We start from the raw sequence: 27052 nt of genomic DNA on the forward strand, positions 1-27052 counted from the left end.
CTAAGCACCTCCTCATATATTAAGGCTGGGCAAGGTGACCCAGCATGAGGAGTAGGGTCCCAACAGACTGTAAAAGAGTCAGAGACAGCTCCTGTTCCCACCATTTGGAGTTCCACGAGACCAACCTACACACTGTAATATGCAGAGTGCCTAGGTCAGTCCCATGCAGGCTCCCTGATTGTTCAGTCTCTTTGAGCGCCTATGAGCCCAGCCTAGTTGATTCTGTGAGTTTTCTTGTGTCCTTGACACCTCTGGCTCTAATTCTTTCTCCTCTTCTGCTCTTCTGCAGGATTCCCTGAAATCCACCTAATGTTTGGCTATGTGTCTGCATCTGCATTAGTTGCTGGATGACTCTCTCTAAGCACCAACCTGGTCACAGGAGATGGCCAGTTCAGGCTATGCATCTGCCTTTGCTAGCAGTCTAAACTGGGGTCTTCCTTGGAGATTCCTGGGAGATTCCCTTGTACCAGGTTTTTATGAAACCCCGAAATGCCCCCGGTTTCCAGGAGTCCCTTTCAGTACTCCCCACGCCAACCTGATTGCTCTTGTACAGTCACTTTGGAAATCAGTGTGGCAGTTTCTAAGGAAACTGGCTATTAACCTACCACAGGCCCAGCTATACTGCTCTTGGGTATATACCCAAAGGATGCTTAGTCATACCATGAGGACACTTGCTCAGCTGATTCATAGCAGCTTTATTTGTAATAGCCAGAACCTTGGAACAGCCTAGATATCCTTCACCAGAGGAATGGATAACAAAAATGTGGTACATTTACACAATGAAGTATTACGCAACTTTTAAAAACAAGGAAATTTAAAGGCAAATGGATGGAACTAGAAAAAAAAAAACATCATCCTGAGTGAGGTAACTCAGATCAAGAAAGACAAACATGGTGCATGTACTCACTCATGAGTCGATATTAGCTGTAAAATAAGGATAACCATGCTACAATCCACAGCCCCAGAGAGGCTAGGTAGAAAGGAGGGTTCATGGGGAGATACCCAGATCTCTGTTGGAAGGAGAAATTAGAGATTGTGTGAGTGAACTGAGGGCAGGTGGGGATGGGAGCATGACCAGCTTCGTGCTTCTTAAGCCCTTTTCTTGACTTTTTAAATTCCAGAGCATTTTATTTTATTTTAAATATCTATCTGTTTGTTTATTTATTTATTTATTATGTATACAATATTCTGTCTGTGTGTGTTTGCCGACCAGAAGAGGGCAGCAGACCTCGTTACAGATGGTTGTGAGCCATGTGGTTGCCGGGAATTGAACTCATGATCTTTGGAAGAGCAGGCAATGCTCTTAACCACTGAGACATCTCTCCAGCCCATTCCAGAGCATTTTAAAAATCACCTTTCTATGTAGTTTATCTAATTAGCTTACTTTGTAAGACTGGCTCCTGTTCTGTTGCTCAGGCTGGTCTTAGACTCCTGAGACTGTGATCTTCCTGCTGCAGCCTCTTTAATAGCTGCCGACCTACCCAGCTTCAGCTCACTTATTTTAATAAGCTCCCTGTTCTTCTGGTCAGAATGGAAACTGTGATAGGCACAGTATCTCGTGCACAGGAAGGTGAGTGTGTGGTGTATTATGTGTGTGTGTGTGTGTGTGTGTGTGGTGTGTGCGTGTGCATGTGTGTGTGCTGAATTAAAATAATATGGAGAGCAGGAAATTGAGGGCCTTAGAGAAATCTTACTTTTACTCAAATGTAATTAAATACAGTAGATAGTAAGAAAACTCCTTGTAAAATATAGATAAGCACACTTATCTTTCATTTCCTACAAACCTTAATCAAGGAAGGACATCAAGGCACCTTTCTTCCCCCTCCTCTTTCTGCTGGGGACTGAACCCAGAACCTCATACATAAGCAGCAAAACACTCACCACTTGAGCCATATCAAGAGGAGTCTCCCCATTTACTGGATGGACAAATCAGGGCTCTGGAAGCTTGTCTCAGTTAAGCTTCCTAATATACATACTGTTAGATTCTAACTAACGTGTCTGCCAAATACCCTTTCTGGTAAATTGGAATGTCCTGTTAAATTTGATTTTAATTGATGGGACTGTCAAACACTCTTCTGGCAAATCCCACAGTCTCCATAAAGAGCCGCTCTTCCAAAGCAGCTAGGATTCCATACACACTGACACTGCACTAAAAATTAAAACGACTGTATTATCATCTCAAAGCACCCTGATTTACCTCTTTGGTCCCAGTCTTCTCTGTATCAGCTCCACTGGCCTTGCTTGGAAAGGTATAAAACAATTCTCCAAACCAGGATTTTGTATGAATAGGGTCTCAAGGCTTCCAATGTCACAGAGAAGCCAGAAGAGGGACTGAGCCTCCCTCCCCTTACCTTGGAAGCTTCAAGTAGGGTGAGGCACATTTTCCAATAAGTGTTTACAAGTAGAATATATATATACACACACACACATATACATACATATATAATTTACACACACATACTCCCTACCCATGGGAGGAGTGTGGGCTAAGGGCGGAGGAGCCCCTAACAACAGGGGTGATGACATTTATCTCCACAGGCTAGACCTGAGATGGAGACTGGTGGAAAGGAGGCAAAAATAGCTAGGCAGACCACAGGAGGTTCAGAGAGGAAGAGATCCGGCACGGCAGATATGTCTTCCTAAGGCCTGGGTGGGTCCTGGGGTTAAAGGCACATTGTGGGAGAAAGGACAGAATTTTCTCTGGCACCAACAATGATGAAGTTTACTGAATCAAATCATCATGAATCTAGGGAAAGGAAGGAGCTTTAATATGAAAATCTCTTCTAGTTTCTTGCTCGTGGGGGAGTTGGCAGCTTATCATTCCCTTTCAGTGTCTTCAGCTCTCGGCTGAGCTTAGTGCCTTGGGTAGGAGAAGAAGGAAGATTTGGCAGAACAAGGATAGTAGCCCCAGGGATCTGGGGTCATGTGCTGTGAGTCGGCCTCAGGAGGTGGATGAGCTTCCGGCAATGTCTGGCAGAGGCAGGCCTGGCGCTGCTATTTGGCAGTAACTGATTCCCCAGAGAGAGCAAGGCTAACTTCTCACTGGCACCCAGGGACACCAGCACCTATGGAATAGGAAATAAATGGCAGAATATGATGTAAGGGTGAGAAATGGTGGTGTTGGCACATTCTTGGCACAGCCAAGAAAAGAGAAATGGGTATTTGGGGGATTCAGGATAGACTGATCAAGATAAGAAATCTTGCGAGCTATGAATCAATAAGACCCAGGTATTTATTTCCTCTCTTTGGTATTGGGCATAAAATCAACACACCAAGTGATCCGGTCACTTGTCACCAGTAAGAGGTTAAGGAAAGCAGCAGTAACTGACAGGCAGCCTGAATGTCTGCTTCCCAGCTGGTCTCTCATTTCCAACCATGCATCCCTTTCGTTGTTTCCCTACATGGACTGCGGGAAACTCATTTAGTGCCAGCACCACCCTGTCAAATGTCGTCATTCCAATGCTACCACACTGACATACTCCACTCTATGATCTCTCAGATGCGACTCCCCCTGAGTGTTTTAGAGACTCAATATCAAGCAGAGGAAGCAAAATAAGATAGTATTTGATGAGTATAGGCTCTAGACCCAGACTTATGAGCTCAGAAGCCCAGTCTCACCAGGTAGCATTGTAATCTTGACAAGTCACTAAATTATTTGTGCTTTGGTTTCCTCGCTTACAAAATCACGGTGAGAACAGCTTAAACCAGGTAGTAAAGGTAAAATGCTTAGCACAGCACAAAAACAGTTGGCATCTTCATGGTTTTCCCCATCTCCCTCCTGTTTTGTGTCTGGAAGAGATAAGCTACGATTCTTGAGATCTCAGGTATGTCCTAGCTCAGTGGAGCCTTCCAGATACCTTCCCTTCTCCAGGGCGGGAGAGGGCAAATGGGAAACCCATCTCCAACAGACTGACTTTGAGTTTCTTACACCCAGACAGGGACACAGTTTGTATTTCTAGGTGTCCTAAGTCCTCACAAATTACACTAGAGAAATGCTGTGAACTGCAAGGGTCTCAGGGCTCAAAAGACCCCTGGCTTTACCTGATGAATACAGGGCTCTTGTCGGAGGCTCCGAAGGGCAATGAGGGCGGCCTCCTTGACAGCTGGCTGAGGATCTCCACATGCCATTTCCAGGAGCCGCTGGGGTACTTGGCACTGTAATAGCTCCGCTCCCAACCCTTCAGGTCCCAGATTGCCCAGAGCTGATGCGGCATTGCGCCGGATACCATCCTGAGGATCTCCAAGCAGCTGGGTCATACTGGGCACTGCAGCTGCCAGGGCAGGTCCCAAGGGACCAGCCTGGTAGGCTGCATTGCCCACAGCAAAGCTGGCACTGCGCCGCACAGCAGGGTCCTTGTCTCCCAGCCCCAGCAGCAGAAGGCTGAGCAGGCCAGCCTGGCTCTGCAGAGCCCCACGTAGGGCCATGCTGTGTTGTAGTAAGTGTCCCAGAAGCCCGTAAGCACGGACCCGCACAGTGTTCTCTGCGTGGCCCAGGAGGCTCCGCAATGGCCGATAGGATTCATCAGAGCCAGACAGGAGCTCTTGGATAAAGGACAAGTGGCTGGGGGACAGTACCCGGGCTGTGTGGGTCAGCAGGGACAGAAGGTCAGCGATCATAGGAGGCTGGTCACTCAGTAGAACAACAGAGAGGAATGAGATGATGGTTCTGGGGGAGGTAGTCACTGTGTCCACAAACTGTTTGAGAGATGTGGGATCCATGAGGGCCAGGCGTGTAAGGAGACCAATGGGCAGCTCAGCTTGTAACAATGGAAGGTGGTGACAGCAGACCTGGGAGAAAGGAGAGTTCGGGTAAAGGGGTTCAGGAGAGGGAAAGGTACATTGCAATGGGGAAGGGAAAGCTCCGAAGCTGGGCAAGAGAAATGCCAAGTCAAGGAGAGAGACATTCCTGGTGGCAGAGCAGAGCCCCATAGCACAGTGCAGGAAACTCATGTGAAGCTCAATAGCGGGTCCTTTCTACACTTACACCTGGCTCTGCAAGGCCACAGTTGCTGCCTCCAAATAGCCAGGGCATATTGTCAAAGAGTTCCAGGCAGTAATTTCTGACCAAGGAGCTGAGCTACAGTGCCTGGCCTCCCTAGTGAGTTCCAATAGAACCAGACAAGAGACCAGTGGACAGAGGAGACCCTAGCTCAGCTTCAGGTGCATGTCTGTTTGGGTCTGAGTGCTGCCTCCACTTCAGCACTTTGGTCAAGCTGATGCCCTCCTCCTCTGTGAGGGCCTCGGAGAGCCCTGGAGCTATTGGGATGTGAGTCAGAGGATACAACACTGGCCTTCTTCCTTTCCCACCACCACACCTGGATCACCTCTCCAAGTACCTGAAGCAGGTAGACTGCAACTTCTGAGTCCCTGAAGTCAGCCAAGATGCTTACAAGGAGGTCAGCATCCACATCCAGGGCAAAAGGGAAGCAGAGCAGCTGGCACACAGAGAGTACCACAACAGGGAGAAACTTGGGCCCCTGAGGCCTAGGGAGGGAGCAAAACAGGCTTACTCTTTGATGCCTCCCTCCCTCACTTCATGTTTTCTCTCCCAATCTCAGCAACTCCTTAGGTTTCCAGCCTAATCCTTACCCCACTCCTAGTAATATAAATCAAGCTGTCAGCTACTTCTCTCCTCCCCACCTCCACCTCCCTGTTGGCTCTGACTTTGAGTCTCCTGTTTCTAATTCAGACTCACGCTTGACTCAGGTGACGCAAGAAGCTGGGAGAAAGCAGGTGCTTCAGGGTCAACATGAGGATACTTCCATGCTGGGACAAATGGCTCAGGCATAAATGGGGCTCCTGGGTGAAGATGACCATGGCAAGGCTCAGCAAGGCTGCCGTGCCTGAAAACAACAGAGAACGCACACCTAGTGAAGCCAGCAAGATGACCAGATGCCAAGGATCCCAGAACTTACCTGGTCCTTTCTGTTCCCTATTGGTAAGCAAGTCCATTGTAGACCCTACCACCCTCTCTGCACACAGTGGAGCAATTATCTGTGGGCTAACCCAGTTCTAAGCTGCCTCCTTCTGAAATGGGACCTCTACAAACAGAGCTATGATAAGAGAAAGACACCTTGGGGTGAAATCAGTGTCCAGTCGGGCTCCAGGCTGGGTGAACTTGACAGTGACAGATCGTCTTCCTGTACAGTCACCTCCTCAGGTAGCCTCAGGGCCATGGAAAAGCGATGCCACAGAATGGTCCACACCTCGGAAGCAGCCACATCCCTGATCAGGCCAGGCTTCCCCTGTTAGAGAGGAGGGTATGCACAAGTCAGGGATTCCTTTTGTCATTTCTGTTCCAAACCATACAGGGAAATAGAGTCACTGAAATCACTCCTTCTGTCTTCCTAGCTAATATTTCTGTATTTTCCTTCCTTCCCCATTTCCCCTTATCTTTCCTCCTTTTCTCCCTCCCTTCTTCCCTTCCTTCATTTTAGAAATAGCATCTGATGGAGGAAGGTCATTGGCTAATAAAGAAAACTGCCTTGGCCCATTTGATTGGCCAACCTTTAGGTGGGTGGAGTAAACAGAATAGAATGCTGGGAAGAAGGGAAGTGAGCTCAGACGCCATGCAGCTGCTCTCTGGGGCAGACGCGATGAAGCTCGGACCCAGGATGGATGTAGGCTAGAATCTTCCTGGTAAGCGCACCTTGGGATGCTACACACATGAATAGAAATGGGCCAAGCAGTGTTTAAAAGAATACAGTTTGTGTGTTGTTATTTCAGGGCATAAGCTAACCAGGCTACCAGGAGCTGGGGCGGCAGGAACACAGCCCACAGCTCCCACAACAAGCATCTTATTTTGTATTCAGGCTACCCTCAAACTTGTGATCCTCCTGCCTCAGGCTCTCAAACCCTAGGATTGTAAATCCACCACCACACCCAATTTATGTCCCTTTCCTATTATAATCTAACCCAATCTCTCAACCTCAGTATGCACCTATGGAAAACCAGGAAAATATCCTGTTCAGATCAGCTCATGTCAAGGCCAAGTTGTGTACAAGGCTTATTAAATTTTTTTGGTATGTTGTTGAGACAGGAGCTTATGTACCTCAGGCTACTTTCAAACTCACTACGTGGCCAAGGCTGGCCTGGAACTCCTTCATCTTCCTACCTTTTAGTGAAGAAAAATTTCACCTAAACAACAATAATAAAAATCCATAAACCCAAACCCTAAATCCAGACCCCAGAGAAGCTCTTTTCTCCCTGGGTCCCTGGGGGAGTGCAGTTGAACAGTTCTCTTCAGGGTTCCTGCTGAGGGTGGGCATGAGGACAGGCTGGTAAGGCTAACAGCAGCGTGAGGTTCAGGCTGGTAAGGCTAACAGCAGCGTGAGGACAGGCTGGTAAGGCTAACAGCAGCGTGAGGACAGGCTGGTAAGGCTAACAGCAGCGTGAGGACAGGCTGGTAAGGCTAACAGCAGCGTGAGGACAGGCTGGTAAGGCTAACAGCAGCGTGAGGTTCAGGCTGGTAAGGCTAACAGCAGCGTGAGGACAGGCTGGTAAGGCTAACAGCAGCGTGAGGACAGGCTGGTAAGGCTAACAGCAGCGTGAGGACAGGCTGGTAAGGCTAACAGCAGCGTGAGAGGACAGGCGAGCATGGGCTGCTTCCTCATTTCATCTGCCAGTGGCTCAGATATATGCCCAGCCCCTCTCTCTGCTTCCCCCCAGCTCACAGCACACCTGTACCTGGGTAAGGAGCTGAAGCAGAAGAATGAGGAGACCGTCGTAGAAGCCACAGCTGCACGGTGGAGTCAGCCGGACCTGTTGGAGAGAGGCAAGAGGAACATGTCAAGAGGGAGGAGGTAGCTCCCCAGACCAGGCTCCCAGCACCTTGGCCTGGCAGACTGGGACAAGTTTTGGATTTAGGAGTTTTGGTTCTTTACTATTCTTCCATCATGTTCCTAAGGACAGACAGTCTAGCAGGAGAAGCTTTTGGGTCCAAAATCAATTCTAGTTTAGGAAGATGATTGCTAAACAAGAAGTTGGCTACACAGTTGAATGTGCCATCAGTGCCTCCTAGAGGCAGGAGACATTTTAAAGGCAGGGCTGGACATTTACTAAGGCTGTGTCAGGCCCTGTGTTCACTCTCTAGCACTGCAAAATAAGGAAATCAAAATGTAAAGACAGAAAAGGGAAGGTGTCTTTAGAAAGGCAGGATACCCTAAGAAGTGCAGATCACAGCATACAGGGAAGCTGGTAGGCATACAAGTTCATACTCAATTCTGGAAATGAATGGCAACCCTTTACAGCCCACTGGCCTCAGACAGGATGTGACAGTCTCAAACCCCTACCAGTGCGACCCTTTAACACAGTTCCTCACGTTGTGCCAACCCCCAAACATAAAATTATTTCATTGCTACTTCATAACTGCAATTTTGCTACTGTTGTGAATCATACTGTAAATATCTGATATGCGACCCTCAAAGGGGTTGCAATCCACAGGTTGAGAAGCACTGGTCTACAGCCTGAACTGTTTCCTATCAGCAGTGGGAAGCCAATCAAGATTTATGCAGTATGATGTACGCTCCACATCTGCACTAGTTGTAAAGCACCGCATTCGCTGTTTTACTATCAGAGTTTAGAACAGTACAAGCACTCAGCATACAGTTCTATGTTCAAAAAGCACTGCATGAATGGAAGGCCATATTTTCCTCTAAAACGCTCACTCTGGTGGCCATGAAGAGAACAATAGAGGAGGAATCCTTGAGTAGCCAAGAGACCAGGACACACAAGGCACAAATAAACCCGGCAGGTCGGTGATGGCAGCACAGAGCGACAAGACAGAGTCACCTCTAAGGTGGAATACAGGGCCTGAGGAACCGTCTGAACAGGATCAGGGGAAGAGAAACTGGGTGAATGTTACTGCCTTAGCTAGTGAAACAATCCCTCTGAAGGTTAGTTTTCCAAGGACAAGCGGGCGACTCTTACTACATCTGTTGTGTCTAAGCTTCCAAATGTGTTTGTGGGAGATGAGATATGTTACAAAGTACAATAAATTCTCTCTATATAAGAATGACGGGGCTGGAGAGATGGCTCAGTGGTTAAGAGCATTGCCTGCTCTTCCAAAGGTCCTGAGTTCAATTCCCAACAACCACATGGTGGCTCACAACCATCTGTAATGGGGTCTGGTGCCCTCTTCTTGCCTGCAGGCATACACACAGACAGAATATTGTATACATAATAAATAAATATTTTTTAAAAAAGAATGACAATTATGTGACTATGAAGTCTATCCTTTTTCCAAAATGAGGGAATTAAGAGTTCCAAATTTATGTGTGTGTGTGGGGGGGATTACTTTTGCCAGGCAGTGGTGGTGCACACCTTTAGTCCCAGTACTCAGGAAGCAGAGGCAGGTAGATCTCAGTGAGTTCATAGCCAGTCTGGTCTACAAATCAAGTTCCAGGACAGCTAAGACAAAAAAAAAAAAAAAAAAAAAAAAAAAAAAAAAAAAAAAAAAAAAAAAAAAAAAAAAAACCCAGGCGGTGGTCTCAGCACTTGGGAGGCAGAAGCAGGTGAATTCCCTGTGAGTTCAAGGACAGCCTGGTCTACCAGAGCTAGTTCCAGGACAGCTAGGACTGTTGCATGAGGGAAAACAAAACAAACAAAAAGAGTTCCAAAGGGCCTGAAAAGGAAAAGAAAAAAAGCAAATCAGGAGGCCACATAACGGCCTGGGTTCCTAAAGAAGGGTATCATCCACTTCTCCATGCTTATTCAGGAGAAAAAGCAGAAAAAGCGGAGTAAGGAGGGATAAGGTTAAAGCATCAGGAAGGACTTCAGACTCCTGGAGGGGACTGAAGCAGGCAGGGGACCCTCTCACCTCAGATAACTGGTGGAGGGGACCCTCTCATCTCAGGTAACTGGACAGGGGAAACCTCTCACCTCAGATAACTGGACAGGGGAAACCTCTCACCTCAGATAACTGGACAGGGGAAACCTCTCACCTCAGATAACTGGACAGGGGAAACCTCTCACCTCAGATAACTGGACAGGGGAAACCTCTCGCCTCAGACAACTGGACAGGGGAAACCTCTCGCCTCAGATAACTGGACAGGGGAAGCTCTCGCCTCAGGTAACTGGACAGGGGAAGCTCTCGCCTAAGGTAACTGGACAGGGGAAGCTCTCGCCTAAGGTAACTGGACAGGGGAAGCTCTCGCCTCAGGTAACTGGGCAGCTTCCTTTCTTTCTCTCCCTGCCTCCATCTTTGAAGAGGCCCTGATCAGCCCTGGTTTAGAGCAGCTCACTGTCTGGTGGCAAAGGAGAGGAAGAGAGGCTTTTTTTTCTTCTTCTTTCTTCTTCTCCTTCTCCTTCTTTTGTCAAGACAGGGTCTCCTTGTAGCTTTGAGCTTATCCTGAAACTAGCTCTGTAGACCAGACTGGCTTCAAACTCACAGAGATATGAATGCCTCTGCCTCCCAAGTGCTGAGATTAAAGGCGGACGCCACCACTGCCCGGCTAAAGAGAGCCTTACTGGATCTGGTCTTTCCCCAGGAGGGCTGTTCTGGTGTTGGGCTCAGAGGAGCCATATCTGGCCCTCCCCAGTACCTCACCTCTGCAGGGGCAGACAAGGCATGTGCAGCTGCCGCCATCCATTCCTGGGGCTGGAGGTCAAAGGTCACACCCTGCTGACCAAGCTGTCCTAAGAGACAGGCTGCTGCGTTCTGTGGGAAGGGTAGAGGGAAAGGAGGGACATCTGAATCCGAATGGTGTTCAGGACATGACAGATGTTTGCAGAAACAGCTGCAAATAGGACAAAGGCCATCTGCTCCCAAGGGGGTCAGAGGAAGGGGTGGAAGGCGAGGAGAGAGGGCGAAAGCTCACCACGAGAGAGACGACGTGTGAGCGGGTAAAGAGAGCGGCGACCTCACTGCCTAGCTTCTCCATCCTGGAATAGAGAGAGACCATGGAGGGTTACAGTTGGGCTGGACAGCGTCCCCCTCTCCTGTGTACTACACCTTCCACTCACGCTGCATCTACCCCCGAGGCCCAGAGGTGATGAGAACCAGGCCTGTTCTTTGTTCTCTCTGTGTCAGCCCCTTCTAGGAAAAAGCTAGAGGGTGCCCTTCCAGGGATAGCTCCGAGGGAAGGAGACTTTAGTGGAGAGACCTGACTCTATGACTCACCCAGAAGGCAGATCTTGGAGCCGAAAGACAAGAAGGGACAGGAGATAGAGTGCCACCTCAGTGGACTCTTCCCAATCTGCTACTTGTACCTACAAAGGAAACCTGAGCTCTCAGAACTTCTGGGAGAGATGGAGTACCATGAGATACCCAGCCGTGTGGGTATCGCTGGCTTACCTTGCCCTGGACCAGCATCAACAGCGACTCCAAGGCCAGGGGCTCTTGCCCCAGAATATGGCACAGACGCTCACTGATATAGCAGCAGGAGTAGAGAACCTAGGGAAGTTGGAAGGAGCCTGTCAGTGGACAGAACAGCCCTGGGTCCTACAGTGGAAGGCTCGGCTGACAAGCAGGCAGGCCTCTCAGTAGAGCTGGTGTCCACACATGGGGGTTGTGACAATTTTGACAGTATGACTGGAGTAAGAAGGGCCTAAGTGAAGCACACCTGGGTGTTTCTGTGAGGGCCTTTCCAACGCGTGGAAAACCCATCCTGAGTGTGCATATGGCAGCATTCCACAGGCTGGGGCCTGGACAGAATCAAAGGGAAAGAAAAACCAGACGCTGCTGCACCACACCTATCCTTTCTCTCTGCTTGCTGGGTGCCATCATGTGATGCTCTTCTCAACCACCCTCCCTGTGGAACGTTTCTCCTCTAGAGCTCCGGCTGACTCAGAACTCTCTCTGTAGACCAGGCTGGCAGGCTGGTCTCTGACTCACAGAGATCAGCCTCCCCCTGCCTCCTGAGTGCTGGGATTAAAGGCCAGCATCACCATGCCCAGCCACAGATAATCTCTTCTCTCTCTCCTTCCCTCCCTTCTTCTTTCCTCCCCTCCCTTCCTTTCCTGGGAGTTAAAAGACATCCCAGGCATTGAGGGCGGTGGGAAGGAAGTACCTTGAGAAGGTGGAGGCATAGGATATGATGCCGCAGACCAGAGACAAGGGCTGGCCTCAGTTGGCTGCTATCCTCAGTCAGCTGATTGGCCAAATGCCACGAGACCTATGGAGACAAACTCGGCTCTACCCCATCTCCCTTACTCTACCTCCATTCCTTGCACATCTTCAATTGGCCAGAAATCTCAGACTCTTGCTGGCCCCTCTTAGGTTCACTAGAACCCTCAGGTCCCATTCTATGCCCAGTCTCCATGGCCAGTGGAGAACTGAATCCTACCTGAGTTCGTCCGTAATGTAGGCAGGTCTACAGGGAAGTGCTAATAAGTAACAAGGTAGGGAAGCTCAATCTGTGTGACCCCTGACCCTGGAGAAACATGATGACTTCCAATCGGCTGCCCTATCACCTAGGCAGTTACTGCTGAGCCAGGTAGCCAATGTATGGAATTCTAGTCATTTTATTATTTTTTAAATTGTTTTTATTGAGCTGTATCTTTTTCTCTGATCCCCTCCCTTCCTCTCTCCTCCCATTCTACCCCCTCCCATGGCCCCCATGCTCCCAATTTACTCAGGAGACCTTGTCTTTTTCTACTTCTCATGTAGATTAGATCCATGTATGTCTCTCTTAGGGTCTTTTTTGTTGTTTAGGTTCTCTGGGATTGTGAATTATAGGCTTTTCTCTGCTTTGTGTCTCGAAGCAACTTATGAGTGAGTACATATGATATTTGTCTTTCTGGGTCTGGGTCACCTCTCTCGAATTCTAGTCATCGACGGCAAATAAGTGGCCCAGACCAGCAGGAGAGAGTCTGTCTTTGGAAATTCTGAGCAAGGAGAAGCCCAAGGCTTATTTTTTCTGTTTCTCAGCAGCAAGTATGACCAGACTCCCTGGTTCCCAAGTAGCAGAGAAGAAAGCAAGAATTTGGATCTCAGACCTGCTCCTTAGCATCCCAACAGCTCGGCAGCCCCACAGGAGCAGTACACATGGCTGCCAGGGCAGAAGAGATGGCTCCGGGTATATCTTCACACTGCTCCCGCAGTGGCTGGCTCTCTTGTGGGGCTCCTATGGAGAATAGAAAGGTAAGATCTGGTTGTTTCTTACAGGCTCCCCAAGTCAACCTTTTAGGATTTTTTTGTTTTGTCTTGCTTTGCGTTTTTGCGTTTTTGAGACAGGGTTTCATTATGTCCCAGTCTGGTGTAGGAGGTCCTTCTGTTTATGTGTTGCTTTTATTGGTTAATCAATAAAAAAACTGCTTGGCCAGATAGGGCAGAACTTAGGTAGGAGGAGAAGACAAAACTGAATGCTGGAAAGAAGGGCAGAGTGGCAGAAGCCATGGATCTCCTGCCTGAGACAGACACTGGTTAGAATCTTGCCGGTAAGCCACAGTGGATGGGTTAAACTAATATGTAAGAGTTAGCCAATAAGAAGTTAGAGCTAATGGGCCAGGCAGTGTTTAAATGAATAACAGTTTCTGTGTGATTATTTTGGTGTAAGCTAGCTGGGCGGCCAGGAGGGAACAAAGGGCCACCCTCCTCATGCAACAGAAGTCAAGCCTTAAACTATGAAGCTGAAGATTACTTTGAACTTGATCCTCCTGCCTTTGCCTCCAGAGTTCTGGGATTACATGCATGTGCCGTCAAGGCCAGGACTTCATGCTAGGCAAGTGCTCTACCAAATGAGCTACGTCCCCAAGCCCATTTACACTTTTGAGCACCTGCCAAGTTCCAGGCAGGCACCATTCTAGTGGTGGAAGTAGGAAGGACATAGGCTGACCTATGCATGGAACAAGAAGGTCGGATCACCTGGCGGTATGTGGAAAGGAAGCTGTGGAACTGTTAGGCCATGAAGGAGCCCATCCAATACAGTGCGCTGTGTGGTCAACAGACTGGAGTAAAAGGCATTGGAGATGGCCCGGCTGTTCCCGTCCACAGCTTCACACAGGACAGCAAAGCACTGAAGGGAAGAAGAGTAGAGATATCAGGGTATCAGAAACCTGAATGGGCTTTAGTGAGAACCAGGAAATACCCCAGGAACTCAGGAAAGGGATTAAAAGCCCAGGAGACAGTAAGAATTCTTCCCAGGGAAAATAAAATGCACCCACAGTCTTCCTGGTTGACACAGGAGGATTTGGGGTGAATTCTTCCCTTTCTCTCTCTCCTCCCACCATCACTTTCTCCCTTCCTCTCTCTTTTTCTCTTTGTACTGAGATTTCAGCCCCTTTACATACACTTTTTTTTTTTTTTTTTTTTTTGGTTTTTTGAGACAAGGTTTCTCTGTAGCTTTGGAGCCTGTCCTGAAACTAGCTCTTGTAGACCAGGTTGGTCTCGAACTCACAGAAATCCGCCTGCCTCTGTCTCCTGAGTTCTGGGATTAAAGGTGAGCTCCACCACCACCCTACTCCCTTGCACACACTCTTACATCTGTCCAATCAACCCTTCTATTTCTCGTCAGCATCTCCCTAGATGACGCTTCTGAAAATGTGGAACAAAGGTATAATAATTCAGAAATTCAGGAGGAAGAACAATTATTCCAATAATTGTTCAGTACTCAATAACATGACAGGTGCTGGCTGGTAATTCTGGCAACTAACTGCTGGCCAGAATTTAGTCTAGCCATTCAAAGCTTTCTGACTTAAAAGGAAGAAGATGAAACGAGACTCTCAGGCAACAGACACATGAATGGGCTGCTAACTGGAGGCGGGAAATTATCCCACAGCTATGTTCCCAACGGCTAGTTTCAACAACAACCATACAATCGTTTTCTTTGGACATAAGTGTCTGCGTCCTCCCTGACAACGCAGTGACAACACAGCTGTTTCTCACTCCATCCTCCATCAGGGTCTAAGGAAGAAGATTAGAGGAGCTCATGAGTCTTTTTCACAAACAAGGCTGGAGAATACTAGCTGGTCTGCAAGATGCTTCATCTTTTTTTTGTTGCTTTTTGTTTGTTCTGTTTTCAAAACAGGGTCTCACTATGTAGTCCTGGATGTCTATATGTAGACCAGGCTGGCCCTGAACTCAGAGAGCTATCTCTGCCTCCCCCTGTGCTGAGATTAAAGGTATGTGCCACTATGCCTGGCTTTTCAATTATTTATTTATCATCTATCTATCTATTTAAGATGCTTATATTTATGGCCTCTGATATATGTCAAACTACTCAATGCCTCCGCATTTTAGATATAGTGTTCTTTCTATCTAAAGTGGCCTATGACCTTCCCTGCTCCACCCAAGCTGGCAAGCTGCTATGCATTTATTATTTATTTATTTATTTATTTTTTTGTGGGTTTTTTTTTTGGACAGGGTTTCACTGTGTTGTGTAGCCCTGTCTGCCCTGGATCTCACTCTGTAGACCAGGCTGACCTCAAACTCACAGAGATCCTCTTGCCTCTGCCTCCAAGTACAGGGATTAAAGGCAAACACTACTTCTACCTGGCTGCTGCTATGTGTTCTTGAAAAGCACACATGACTTCAGTCTTCACAATTTCTCTGAGGACTCTCCATGCAGAGCTAATGGAATCTTCTTTAGTGGTTCCTCTGCACCATGTACAAAGTTCTAATGGACTTCACTTTCCCTACTTGGCTGTTTTTGTTTGTTTGTTTGTTTGTTTGTTTTTTGACTCAGGGTTTCTCTATGTAGCTCTGGCTGTCCTGGAACTCACTATGTACCTAGCCTCAAACTCAATAATCCACCTGATTCTGCCTCCTGAGTGCTAGGACTAACCAAAGGCATGTGCCACTACAACTGGTCCTTTTTGACTGTCTTTAGTCTCTTCAGGGTGGAGACTCTGTTACCCATGTGGCACACAATGAGAATTCAACATTTGTTGAATTGAAACAATCATTAGAAAGGCGCTGGGAGAAACACAGGAAAAGACAGTCAGGACAGAAATTTGGAAGTGGGAGGAGATTACCATAAGGCTGTCCCTTCGAAATGCCTGCTCGGAGTCATCTGATTGGGCCAGCAGCTTCCCCAACATGTCCAAAAAGAGATTGGCAGCCTCCTGAAACACCTGCAGGCTGGGGAAGAATGAACCCATGCTATCTTTCCATCCTCCCACTAAAAGCCTGGATATGGCATGGCAAATGGGTCAGTTCTGGAAACCTAGGAGATCTTTGCCAAGGAACACATCAGAATGTTCCTCCTTCCAACTCTGCTAACAGACACACAGATAGAGAATCAGGGGGAAGGGGAGGGAAGGGGAAGGAAGGGGAGGGGAGGAGAGGGAAGGGAGATCTCACAAACACTGTTCAAGACCCTTCTCAGCTGTTTTCATATTTGTCCTTCCATTGATGCCCAACTGTGCTGGGTGGCTGCAGACTCTTAGAATCTGACTGTCGCTGGGTGGTGGTGGCGCACGCCTTTAATCCCAGCACTTGGGAGGCAGAGACAGATGGATCTCTGTGAGTTTGAGGCCACCCTGGTCTACACAGAGAGTTTCAGGACAGCTCCAAAGCTACACAGAGAAACCCTGTCTCAAAAAAACAAAAAGAATCTGTCTGTCTTGGGGGGCAAAGCTGGAAGTGGTCCTTCTGAGGATCCACTACATTCTGAAGGCTGGTCAGCTCACCTCTAACCCTGTCACACAGCACCACTTCTCACTTGGTCTCCTCCTAATGAGCAGTGGGAGAAATGGAGCAGAAACTGAAGCCACACTGCCACCCTGTCCAGCGGGGCAGAAGCGTCTTTTCCCCCACCTGTCACCTGTCTGGCTCCGCTCCAGATTGAAGGCACATGAAAAGTAGGCCTGAACCACAGCCACCAGGTCCCGTAAGAAGGCCCCATACCAAGGTTGCTGTGAAGAAAGGAGCAAAAGGGCAGCATGAGAAATGAAGACCAAAGCAGAAAAAGCAGCAGCAGAGGCATGCAGAGCGCCAGTCAAGCTGGCCAGGGGGAGAGGGGCAGGGAAGGAGAAAGTCAAGCGGTGTCAAAGAGTCACAGACCATCTGGAGATGCCACTTGACTAGAGCTGCATGTTGGAGAGGAGGAGGGGCTACTTCCCACAAAAGTATCCTTTTAAGTTCCCTATATTTATCTGAGTTCGCTACTTAGCAGCAGAGGGCAGCATCCTAAGGGCTGCCTACCATACCTGCATCATCTGGGGGAAGGGGAGTGGGGGAGCTGTTCTCTGAGCTCAACCGTGTCAGAACCCAATGCAGGAAGTAGAGATTTGGCCCCAGACACACTGAGTCTTGATCATAGCTCTCCTACCTATCAGGTAGCCATCAGCAGTGACTCCAGGGACCAATCTCTGAACATCAATGACCTGCTCTGAAAACAAGGTAACAGCCGGGCGGTGGTGGCGCACGCCTTTAATTCCAGCACCCAGGAGGCAGAAGCAGGTGGATCTCGTGAGTTCGAGGCCAGCCTGGTCTACAAGAGCTAGTTCCAGGCCAGGCTCTAAAACTACAGAGAAACCCTGTCTCGAAAAACCAAAAAGAAAAGAAAACAAGGTAACAAAGCAGAAGTCCAACTCTCTGCAGGAACTCTTCTCAATATCGAGAAATTACTCATTTTTAAAAAAAAAAAAAAACTCTGGGGGGGCTGGAGAGATGGTTCAGTGGTTAAGAGCACTGCTTGCTCTTCCAAAGGTTCTGAGTTCAATTCCCAGCAACCACATGGTGGCTCACAACCACCTGTAATGGGATCTGGTGCCATCTTCTGGCCTATAGGCATGCATGCAGGCAGACCACTGTATACTTAAATGATTAAATCTAAAAAAAAAAAAAAAAAAAGACACTAAAAACAAACAAATAAATAATAAAAAAAGACTCTGATTTTTATCTTGTGTTAGAAAACAGATTAGGTACACTGGCTTAAACTTTCACATGACAACAATGGGCTGGAGTTGAGAAGATTCCCCATTTAGGGTCAGGATGGTTAATATGCTCCCTACTCCTTAGACAGCTGTATGCTAACCTCGTCTTCTTCACTGACTGATACTACTGGTTTAGACCCAGAAGGCATCAGAATTTGCAAGTGACGGTCTGGTAATTAGAAAAAGAAGGCTAGAAAAGAAGAGGCAGTCAGGTCAGACAGACGGCAGCTCCAGAAGAAGAAGAGGACCAGCGCTGTCTTCAGAGCTGCTGGGCGGGGTACCTGCTGGATGCTGCTGCTCTGCTGGCTGTGCCGGAGGAGGCTAAGGGGCAGCCCAGGCAGTCCTGCCTCCTGGCAGAAGGAATACAAAAGCACTGAGTCACTGCAGCTGGACAGGAGACTGCTCAGGACACGGAGTGCAGGAAGCAGCTGGGAAGCACCCTTTAGGATACCTTTCAGGATCTGAGGGACATGAGTAAAAGAGACAGCAATTGGCATAATTATAGGTAAAGGAAGAAGAATCACAAATACCGAATGGTTCCAAGGAGTTAGCAGAGTAGACCAATGTCTGCATTCCTACATGGAGGAGTTGAAAAGCCAGGGAGCAAGCACAGAAACACAGGGGTACTGCACCAGAGAAATAACTAAGGAAGGTCTCCTGACTAGAACATCAGTGACCAAGGGGCAGGGGACCTCAAGATCTGTCCACCAGGCCCAGTACCATTATTGTTCATTTCTTCCCTTTGATAGCCCTTCACCTTAAAGACAACAGCAGCAGCAAGGACACCACCACATACACACACACACACACACACACACACAGTCTTCTGAAAAATAAAAACAAGAGATATGAAATGATGTTATTTAACTCCAGAGAAGCAAGACATCATCAGCTCTAGATCAAGGACTGCCAACATTTCTCATGTTAACTTTCGCCCAACATGTATCCACATGCAGCCTGCACGCTAAGGAAAGTACCATACGTTTACATGGTTATTCTTCAAAAGAATAACACTGATACCAAATGCCTCAGAGTTTGCTGTTCTCAATTCGGCATTTACTCTCCCATCTCACAGTGTGTAGTAAAGAGAACTGCTCATCTTAAAGACAGAGAACTGATCCATCTACATAGATCAGGGCCCTATCAAAGATCAATAGCTAGGTCTTTGTGAATTCTGATCCACAAATCAGAAATCTTATCTCAGAAGCCAAAACCTTTGTTTTCTGAGAGACAGAGTCTAGGCTGGTGAGATGGCTCAGCAGGTAAAGTGCTTGCTGCATACGCCTAATGATCTGAGTTTGTTCAGAACCCACTTAAAAGTAGAATACAGAACCAGGGCCACAAAGCTGCCTCTGAGCTGAACTCATGCACCATAGCATGTGGCCCCAAATTCATTCATAATAATTGGTTAATTTTTTTTTAAACAGAGGTTCCATTATGTTGCCTAGGCTGGTTTCATGTTTTCAATCCTTTGGGTTCAAGAAACTACCTGCACCAGGTGTGGTGATGCACACCTTTAATCAAAGCAAGGTAGAGGCGGGCGGGTGAGGATGGGAGCAGTGGTAGATGGGGGCAGGGACAGAAGCAGAGAGATCTCTTACAAATTCAAGGCTAGCCTGATAGAGATATCAAAAAAGCGGGGGGGGGGGGGATTGGAAAAGAAAGAAAAGAAACCATCTGCCTAGCCTCCCAGGTTAGAAACAGATTTTAGCTGACTTTCTCACATTAGAAATGCTCCAATGGCCGGGCATGGAGGAAATGCATTTAATCCCAGCACTCAGGAGGCAGAGGCAGGTGACTCTCTGTGAATTTGAGGACAGTCTGGATTACAGAGATAGTTCCAGGGAAGTCAGGGGTTTTACACAGGGAAGACCTGTCTCAAAAAAAAAGAAAGGAAGGAAGGAAGGAAGGAAGGAAGGAAAAGAAAGAAAGAAAGAAAGAAAGAAAGAAAGAAAGAAAGAAAGAAAGAAAGAAAAGAAAAGGAAGAAAGGAAGGCAGGGTCCAATAGTAGGATGACAATTGTTAGATCCAGGGAATAAGAGCAAGGTACCAATATAATTCAGTGGGAAAAGATTTGTTTTTTCAAAAACACACAAAGAGTTGAACTTATTTCATGTACAAACATTAACTCAAAAAAAAAAAAAAAAAAAAAAACCAGGATAGCCAAAACAATCTTATAAAGGAACTTCTGGAGGCATTACCATCCCTGACTTCAAACTCTATTACAGAGCTACAGTAATGAAAACAGCCTGGTATTGGCATAAAAACAGAGAAGTCAACCAATGGAATCGAATAGAAGACCCAGATATTAACCCACAAACCTATAAACACCTGATTTTCGACAAAGAAGCTAGAAGTATACAATGGAAGAAACAAAGCATCTTCAACAAATGGTGCTGGCATAACTGGATGTCAACCTGTAGAAGAATTAAAATAGAGCCATATCTATCACCATGCACAAAACTCAAGTCCAAATGGATTAAAGACCTCAATATCAGTCTGAACACACTGAACCTGATAGAAGAGAAAGTGGGAAGTAGTCTACAACACATGGGCACAGGAGCCCACTTCCTACGTATAACCCCAGTAGCACAGACATTAAGGCAACATTGAATAAATGGAACCTCCTAAAACTGAGAAGCTTCTGTAAAGCAAAGGACACTGTCATTAAGACAAAAAGGCAACCTACTGACTGGGGGAAGATCTTCACCAACCCTGCAACGGACAAAGGTCTGATCTCCAAAATATATAAAGAACTCAAGAAACTAGACTTTAAAATGTTAATTAACCCAATTAAAAAATGGGGCACTGAACTGAACAGAGAATTCTCAACAGAAGTTCAAATGGCCAAAAGACACTTAAGGTCATGCTCAACCTCCTTAAAGATCAGGGAAATGCAAATCAAAACAACTTTGAAATACCATCTTAAATCTGTCAGAATGGCTAAAATCAAAAACACCAATGACAGCCTTTGCTGGAGAGGGTGTGGAGTAAGGGGCACACTCATCCATTGCTGGTGGGAATGCAAACTTGTGCAACCACTTTGGAAATCAGTGTGGAGGTTTCTCAGGAAATTCGGGATCAACCTACCCCAGGATCCAGCAATACCACTCTTGGGAATATACTCAAGAGATGCCCTATCATACTACAAAAGCATTTGTTCAACTATGTTCATAGCAGCATTATTTGTAATAGTCAGAACCTGGAAACAACATAGGTGTCCCTCAATAGAAGAATGGATAAAGAAGGTGTGGCACATATACACTTTAGTGTTTTACTCAGCGGTAAAAAACAATGACATCTTGAATTTTGCATGCAAATGGATGGAAATAGAAAACACTATCCTGAGTGAGGTAACCCAGACCCAAAAAGATGAATATGGTATGTACTTACTCATAAGTGGATTCTAGCCATAAATAAAGGACATTGAGCCTATAATTCATGATCCTAGAGAAGCTAAATAAGAAGGTGAACCCAAAGAAAAACATACAGTTATCCTCCTGGATATTGAAAGTAGACAAGATTGCCAGGCAAAAATTGGGAACTTGGGGGGTGGGGTGGGGTGAGGGTAACGGGAGCTGGGGAGAGAAAAGCGAGAAGGGAAGAATTGGGGAGACTTGGGGGAATGGGATGGTTGGGATGGAGGAAGGGTGGATATAGGAGTAGGGAAGTATATATCCTAATTAAGAGAGCCATTTTAGGGTTGGCAAGAGACTTGACCCTAGAGGGGTTCCCAGGTGTCCAAGGAGATGTCCCCAGCTAGTTCCTTGGGAAGCTGAGGAGAGGGAACCTGAAATGGCCCTATCCTATAGCCATACTGATGAATATCTTGCATATCACCATAGATCCTTCATCTGGCGATGGATGGAGATAGAGACAGAGACCCACACTGGAGCACTGGACTGAGCTCCCAAGGTCCAAATGAGGAACAGAAGGAGGCAGAACATGAGCAAGGAAGTCAGGACCATGAGGGGTGCACCCACCGAGACGGTGGAGCTGATCTAATGGGAGCTCACCAAGGCCAGCTGGACTGGGACTGAACGAGCATGTGATCAAACCAGACTCTCTGAACATGGCTGACAATGAGGGCTGACTGAGAAGCCAAGGACAATGGCGCTGGGTTTTGATTCTATTGCATGTACTGGCTTTGAGGGAGCCTAGTCTGTTTGGATGCTCACCTTACTAGACCTGGATGGAGCGGGGAGGACCTTGGACTTCCCACAGGGCAGGGAACCCTGACTGCTCTTTGGACTGGAGAGGGAGGGGGAGGAGGAAGGGGAGGAGGTGGAAGTTTTTAATAATAATAATAAAAATAAAAAGAGAAAAAAAAAGAAAAAAGAAAAAAGGAAAGGAAGAAAGGAAGGCAGGGTCCAATAGTAGGATGACAATTGTTAGATCCAGGAAATAAGAGCAAGGTACCAATATAATTCAGTGGGAAAAGATTTGTTTTTTCAAAAACACACAAAGAGTTGAACTTATTTCATGTACAAACACTAACTCAAAAAGGGTCAGAGATAGAGATCTTAATGTAAAAGCTAAAACTATGAGCCAGGCAGTGGTGACACATGCCTTTAATCCCAGCATTCGGGAGGTAGAGGCGGGCAGATCTCTGTGAGTTTGAGGCCAGCCTGGTTTACAAGACCTAGTTCCAGGACAGGCTCCAAAGCTACAGAAAAACCCCTGTCTTGAAAAAAAAAAAAAGAAAAGAAAAGAAAAAAAAAGCTAAAACTACATAATGCCTAGAAAAATCTTCAAGGCCGGGGCCATGGTGTCTCACGCCCAGGTAGGCTATCTCTGAGTTCCAGGACTGCTATGGGATGTCTTTCTGTATGCTGTGAATATGTGTTGTTCTCATTGATTGATAAATAAAGCTGTTTTGGCCTATGGCAAAGCAGGATAGAGCCATGCAGGAAATCAAAGCAGAGATACAGGAGAAGGGTGGGAGTTGGAGAGATGGCTCACTGGTTAAGAGCACTGGCTACTCTTCCAGAGGTTCTGAGTTCAATTCCTAGCACCCACATGGTGGCTCAAGACCATCTGCAATAGGATCTGATGCCCTCTTCTGGCCTGCAGGTATACATGCGAACACTTATACACAAAATACAAATAAATAAATAAATAGATAGATAGATAGATAGATAGATAGATAGATAGATAGATAGATAGATAGATAAATAAATAAGGGTGGAATCTGGGAGACACAATCCAGGCATATAGGAAGCAAGACGTAGAAAATGAGGTAACACCAGACTACGTGGCAATACATAGATTAATAAAAATGGGTTAATTTAAATGTAAGAGCTAGCTAGTAATAAGCCTGGGCCATCAGCCAAACATTTTTTTTTTGACATCTGACAATTTAAGCATTTTATCCAGAAACATATATCTATTCCAAAGATACAAGATCCATTACCATATAATCGAGCTTGAAAATATACAAAATATTTGTTGTTCTTACATACTGAAATTAGGTCCTAATTTCAAAAAGTGCACAGTAAAAACAGCATAAGGAGACCACAATATCCATGGCTGTGTCTATTGTTTTCCATTTGACTATCAACATCAAATCCTGTATTTGCCTTGCTGTTTACAAATATACATCAAATGTCTCAGGGTCACGGACAACACTGGCTAGTTTACTAGGTCCAACTATATTAAGCCTGTAAATGGTTATTTGGGAACTGGCAGGCATGAGAGAAACCTCTGTTAGACAGGCTCTCTGTCTCCTTAAGGTAATGATGTCATTTCTGAAGACTGTCTCAACATCTTTCACAGAACCTTCAGCTTGTTACCTGCTCACCAGTCCCACGCAGCTGACTCTGGATACGCTGGCAGAAGTCAGGATTACACAGCAGAGTGAGGGGGGACTTCAGCTGGACCGGCACAGGCTCAGTGGCCTCCAGTAAGCACTGCCACTCATCATCGCTGTCTGGCTCCTGGGTGTTTGGAGTGAAAGAGGTCAAGAGGAGTAACCCCAGATTAGAAACTGAGTGACTTATGGGGTAACAGAGAGCAGCCAGTGGCTCCTTCAGCATAGGAGTGTATAGTCAGACACTGTCCAGACAGACACAATGGGTCTTGAAAAGTCCCTTGTGGGGCACTGAGTATATGCATTAAGAGGTACCTAGGAAAAGCACCCAGTGCAGCATGGCTGACAATGACAACACACGGAACTGTCATAAAGTCAGTTGGGATGGGAATGGTAAACCATGGCATGTCTCTATTAGGAACTACCAGGAGGTCACTAAGTAGATGCAGTACAGAGGATGCACCCTGTATAGGATTTCTACCCAAAATGCGTAGGCCAAATCTAATCATGAAACAAATAATTTGAGGAGCACTGCATAACAACTCGCTTGTACAGTGCTCTGGTCGGGCATATTTCAAGCATATGTGCTCAAAGTTTCATTTGTTTTTCTTTTTAAAGTCCTTGTTCCAGCATAGTAGCATTCAGAGATGCTGAGACCTTTAGGAAAGGACGCCTAGTGGGAGGTTCTTAGGACAGCTGGATACCACCCTGCAGGAGGCATTAAGATCTCCCTTGGACTGCACCCTCTGCTCTGTAGTAGGGACTGAATGAAAGGCTTTGTATGTCCAAGGCAAGAGGCAAGCAGCATGCACTGCCCCACTGAGCCACATCCCAGACAGGAACAAAGTATTCTTCTTGGGACCTGGTTAGGTTTCAAAAGCCTATTCTGTTTTTTAGACATCTGGAACTCACAGAGATCTGCCTGCCTCTGCCTCCCAAGTGCTGGGATTAAAGACCACTATGCCAGGCTTCAAAAAGATTATAAATTAAAAAAGAATAAAAATAATAATAATAATAATAAAAAGATTATAAAACCTTGGAGCTGATCTCTCCCATAATCCTTTTTCCCACAGTTCCCTGCTGCGGGATGTTATCAGCAATGATGTCCTCACCAGAACTGAATCTTTTTTTTTTTTTTTTGGTTTTTCGAAACAGGGTTTCTCTGTGGTTTTGGAGCCTGTCCTGGAACTAGCTCTTGTAGACCAGGCTGGTCTCGAACTCACAGAGATCCGCCTGCCTCTGCCTCCCAAGTGCTGGGATTAAAGGCGTGCGCCACCACCGCCTGGCTAGGGAAAATATTTTTAGTATTTATTTTATTCTATAGGTGTATGTATGTACACCACTGTACATTTCTCATGCCAGCAGAAGCAAGAAGAAGGTATAGGATTCCCTGAAACTGGAATTACAAATGGTTCTAAGTCAACATGTGGGTTCTGGGAACCAAATGCCAGTTCTCTTGAAAGAGCAGTCACTGCCCTTAATTGCCTGGTCAAGCCCTGGCCACTCCCCCAGCCAAGGGGGACTTAAAGTACATCACTGGAGCAGTTGGCAGGATGTGATGCATTTACCTTTGTTAGAGTCACAACACAGTATCGGTTTGAAAGTTCTTTTCTTTCTTTTTTTTAGTTTTAATATTTTTGTTTCTGATATTGGGTTTCTCTACATAGTCCAGGCTGGCCTGGAATTCTCTATGTGGATTACACTAGCCTGAAACACAGAGACCCGCCTGCCTCCGCGGTCCAAATGCTGGGATTAAAGGTGTGTGCCACATGATTCAACTTGAAATTTCTGACTATGATAGCACAAAGGAATGACTTTATTCGTAGGAAATATTCACCAAGTATTTTGAGGTAGAAGGACATGTCTGCAAATTGCCTCAAACTGATTAAAAAAGACAGTATGTCCATCCTATTCATGGACACTCATACAGCAAATGTAGCAAAACTGTGACAGGTGAATCTAGGTGCAGGGAAGACCACAGTTTGAGTGTTTTCGTCTTCTCTGAACTGTTTTGTATTGGTGACTTAATTTTCACAGAAACAGTGCTGGGGGGTGGAGCCTAACGGGAGAGCTTTGTTTTGTTTTAGGCCATGAGCTCCAATACCACAAACTGATTAAGGCTGCCATAAAAATGATTTCCAGGGACTGGGTTGATGGCTCAGTGGTTAAGAGTACTGGATACTTTCCAGAGGACCTGGGTTTGATTCCTGCATGGTGCTTCAGAACTCTTTAACTCCCATTCCAGGGATTCAATTTTCTAGAGCTAGGCCTTGAGGCTCACACCCATAAACCCAGCATTCTGGAGGCTGAAGAACGAGGACTGTGAGTTCAAGGCCAGCCTGGACTACACAGTGAGACCCTGACTCTCAAGTTTCTGCAACATGGAAGCATACGTTCTTCTGCCTACAAAGGATACGGTACCCAAGGGACCATCTTAGAAGCATAGAGATTGAGCCTGCCAACATGTTCATGTAAGACTTCCCAGCCTCAGAACTTCGAGAAATAAGTTTCTGTTCATTACAAATGACCCAGTCTCTGGTATCTGTTTAGGCAGCACAAAACAGACAGAGATAAGGGTAAGGGAATAAGGAATCGTACGTATTCTGGTGATTTGCACAATGTGCATGCCTGATGTCCGAGGATGTCAGAAGAGAATACTGGATCTCTTGGAACAGGAATTGTGGGTGCTTGTAAGTCACCACATGGGTAGTATAAACCGAACCAAGGGCTTCTGCCAGAACTAGTGCTGTGTGCGTGTGTGTGTGTGTGTGTGTGTGTGTGTGTAGGTCGCTCTGTAGCTTAGGTTGGCCTTGAGCTCACAGAGGTCTGCCCTGCCTCTGCCTCCCAGAACAAGCGTTCATAACTGATGAGCTCACCTTTCGAGCCCCATGATTATTCAAGTTGAAATTATTTCAAAATTTAAAAATCAGAACCCTAAAACTGACACAAAGGTTAAGGAAGAAATACATGCTCTGATGTAGAAACAAGTCTTACAGTAGATCATATGGTAAAAGAAGCACAATGCAAGGCAATAAACAAGATAAATTCAATAATGCAAAAACAGCCAAACTGCACATATGTGAAGTTCAGAAAGTCTGAAAGGAGACAGATTAGTAATGATAGCCATCTCTGGAAGTGAGGTAAGGTTCAACAGAGACCTTCATTTTTATTTATGATTTTTGTTGTTTTGGTTTGGTTTGTTTGTTTGTTTAGATAAAAGTTCCATTATGTAGCCCAGGCTAGCTAGATACTCCTGGGCTCAAGAGATTCTCTCCCCTCAACCTCCCAAAATACTGAAAATAGGGAATGTGCTAACATTGACCTTAGAACCTTCAATTTTATCTCTGTATTCTGATTTGAGAATTTTATGTTCACATAATATGTAACTAAAATCTATAAACCTATAACAAAACCATCTCTGACACG

The 27052-nt window shown here is 46.4% G+C and overlaps 1 protein-coding gene across 3 annotated transcripts in view; it reads right to left on the bottom strand.

Annotated features, from left to right (window-relative positions):
* Positions 1-714: 714 nt before the first annotated feature.
* Stk36 (serine/threonine kinase 36) overlaps positions 715-27052 on the bottom strand; it is a 35269-nt gene continuing 8931 nt past the window's right edge. For all 3 annotated transcript variants that reach the window (XM_057762583.1, XM_057762582.1, XM_057762585.1), the window contains 17 exons: positions 23610-23753; positions 18099-18278; positions 16697-16794; positions 15913-16018; positions 13805-13955; positions 12937-13064; positions 12009-12113; positions 11294-11392; positions 11120-11208; positions 10818-10881; positions 10547-10657; positions 7687-7761; positions 6074-6245; positions 5696-5843; positions 5337-5484; positions 4042-4788; positions 715-3065 (listed from right to left, as the gene is read on the bottom strand). In XM_057762583.1, coding sequence (XP_057618566.1) covers positions 2922-3065; positions 4042-4788; positions 5337-5484; positions 5696-5843; positions 6074-6245; positions 7687-7761; positions 10547-10657; positions 10818-10881; positions 11120-11208; positions 11294-11392; positions 12009-12113; positions 12937-13064; positions 13805-13955; positions 15913-16018; positions 16697-16794; positions 18099-18278; positions 23610-23753 — 2709 coding nt within the window. In that variant the 3' untranslated portion in view covers positions 715-2921. The remainder of the gene's footprint in view (positions 3066-4041; positions 4789-5336; positions 5485-5695; positions 5844-6073; positions 6246-7686; positions 7762-10546; positions 10658-10817; positions 10882-11119; positions 11209-11293; positions 11393-12008; positions 12114-12936; positions 13065-13804; positions 13956-15912; positions 16019-16696; positions 16795-18098; positions 18279-23609; positions 23754-27052) is intronic.

This window comes from Chionomys nivalis, chromosome 2, assembly GCF_950005125.1.
Source record: "Chionomys nivalis chromosome 2, mChiNiv1.1, whole genome shotgun sequence".
In the NCBI taxonomy this organism is placed as follows: Eukaryota; Metazoa; Chordata; class Mammalia; order Rodentia; family Cricetidae; genus Chionomys; species Chionomys nivalis.